The sequence below is a fragment of the Sipha flava genome, unplaced genomic scaffold, assembly GCF_003268045.1.
Source record: "Sipha flava isolate LNK unplaced genomic scaffold, YSA_version1 18369_pilon_pilon, whole genome shotgun sequence".
NCBI lineage: Eukaryota > Metazoa > Arthropoda > Insecta > Hemiptera > Aphididae > Sipha > Sipha flava.
In genome coordinates this window covers 1-2,310 of record NW_020272272.1, presented here as the reverse complement: position 1 = coordinate 2,310, position 2,310 = coordinate 1, and the positions used below count along the sequence as shown (strand labels likewise).

General features: G+C 48.0%; 1 protein-coding gene across 1 annotated transcript; it reads left to right on the top strand.

The window, feature by feature from the left end:
- Positions 1 to 407: 407 nt before the first annotated feature.
- LOC112680997 lies at positions 408 to 1,382 on the top strand. The gene has a single exon (XM_025551264.1). It carries the CDS (start codon positions 408 to 410, stop codon positions 1,380 to 1,382), a length of 975 nt encoding a protein of 324 aa, XP_025407049.1.
- Positions 1,383 to 2,310: the final 928 nt, after the last annotated feature.

The window sequence follows — 2,310 nt, the reverse complement described above, 5'->3', positions numbered from 1 at the left end:
GACGCAGATGCAACACCGGAAGAACTCGCAACGGCAATATCGGAAAGAGCAACGATTCAAATGACGACGGAAAACATCAAAGCGATCAAGTCCGACTTCCAAGGGAAAGCAACAGCTGTGGTTCTGCTTCCTGCCAGAGTTAAGAATTAACTAGCTATGGGTCCACGGTTGCGTGTCGGCTGGGCAGTATGCTCAATAAAAATACGCATACCTATGAATAGATGTGCTCGTTGCCTGGATTTCGGCCACTGAAAGAACACGTGCACTGGACCAGATCGTTCAAGTACATGTATCAACTGCTGGAAAACTGGGCACACACGAAAGGACTGTGATGCAGAGGCATGGTGTGGCCTATGTGAAGAAGATGGTGTAGAAGCATCGGGAAACCACTTCTCTGGTAGTGGGAGATGCGCAACATTCAGGCGATTCCTAGAGAACAGCAGGAAGACGCGATGATGAGAATATTACAAATAAACCTCAACTGCTGCAAGGTGGCACAGCAGTTGATGCTCCAAATCGCCACCGAAAAGAAGGCTGACGTTTTAATCATATGTGAGCAGAACGCTACACCGCCCCATTGGTACGCGGATAAAGACGGGAAAACTGCAATAGCAATCCATCAGGGCACTGCACTAGAAGAAACTGACGACACGGATAGGGGCTATGTGTGGGTGAGGATAGGAGGGGTCCGAATATACTCATGCTACATTTTGCCAAACATAACGATAAACGAGTATATAGAGTACTTAGAGCGGCTAGAAAGTAGTATGCGGAGCGGATCTAGAGAAGTTATACTAGCCGGAGACTTCAATGCTAAGAACCTTGAGTGGGGATCGATAACTGATCAAAGAGGCGACGAGCTCGCAGCCTTAGCTGCTTCTCTGAACCTGATTGTATGCAACATTAGAAGAACACCCACGTTCGAAAGAGCATCAAGCCATTCCATCCTTGACCTGACGTTTGCATTGCCAATCACGGCACGACAAATGGTAGACTGGAGCGTACTAGATGAGGAAACAAGAAGCGACCATAAATACCTCTTCTACAGAATTGGATCTAATCCGGAGAGACATCCCGATGGTCCCACGGGGTGGTGCCGCAAGAATGTTGACCAGGGAAAACTTAAAGAGTATCTAGATGGCAAGCAACTACCAAGAAATGCACACGACTTAATGGAGAACATCAGGGGAGCGTGCGATGCTGTCATCCCGAGAATAAATCCAACACGCGGTTACCACAAACCGCAATACTGGTGGACCAACGAAATCTCAGAGCTAAGGAGGGCATCACTAACTGCCAGAAGATGGTATCAAAAAGCAGCAATGAAAGGTCTGTCTGAAGAAGAAAAACAACTTTTCAAGACAGCTAGGAAAACACTGTGATTGGTAATAAGGCGGAGTCAAGAGGCCTGCTGGAGGAACCTGTGTGCTGAGGTCGACCGCGATCCATGGGGGACGCCATACAGAACAGTGATGAAGAAGATTGGGAAATTACCGGCAATCCCCACAAACATTATTCCTGCCATAATTGCGGAGCTATTCCCGACCCACCCGATAATCGAAGAAGAAGACGTACAACAGCTAACAATGCCAATACCCGCAGTCACACTCCAGGAATTAGAACTGGCAAGTACTAGACTGTACCCAGAGAAAGCCGCTGGGCCAGACGGTACACCGAACGAGACGCTGAAAGTGGCAGTCAAGACGCATCCAAAAAATTTTCAGGGAGTCTATGGGCCGTGCATGATAGACGGACGGAGTGATCCCAAAACCATGGAAGCAAGCGAGACTGGTGTTACTGCGTAAAGGGGACAAACCAACAGAGCAGCTATCGAGTTACCGCCCGCTATGTATGCTAGACACAACAGGGAAGCTATATGAGAGAATACTCTGTAACCGCATAGAGGAAGCTATGATCAGAGAGAAAACTGCACTAGCGGAAAACCAGTACGGATTTAGGAGAGGTCGCTCGATGGTGGATGCTATTGGCAGAGTTATGTCGGAGATAGCAGTCACCGGAGCAGGGACGCTACGCCAAATTCAACTGTGTGTGCTGATTACGATTGACGTTGCCAACGCCTTCAACTCGGTGCCATGGTGGGCAATAATGCAGGCAATGATCAATAAAAAAGTACCTGAATATCTAGTGAGGGTCATGAGAAATTATTTATGTGACAGAGAGATAATCCACGGCAAAGGTCACGATGCGATGAAATTAACTAGTGGAGTACCGCAGGGATCTGTACTTGGTCCGCTCTTATGGAGCATAATGTACGACAGCTTGCTGACCACAAGAATGGCGGAGGGGATA

Excerpts from the sequence above, each read along its gene's own strand:
- LOC112680997 (XM_025551264.1), top strand. The coding sequence starts at position 408 with ATGCGCAACATTCAGGCGATTCCTAGAGAACAGCAGGAAGACGCGATG.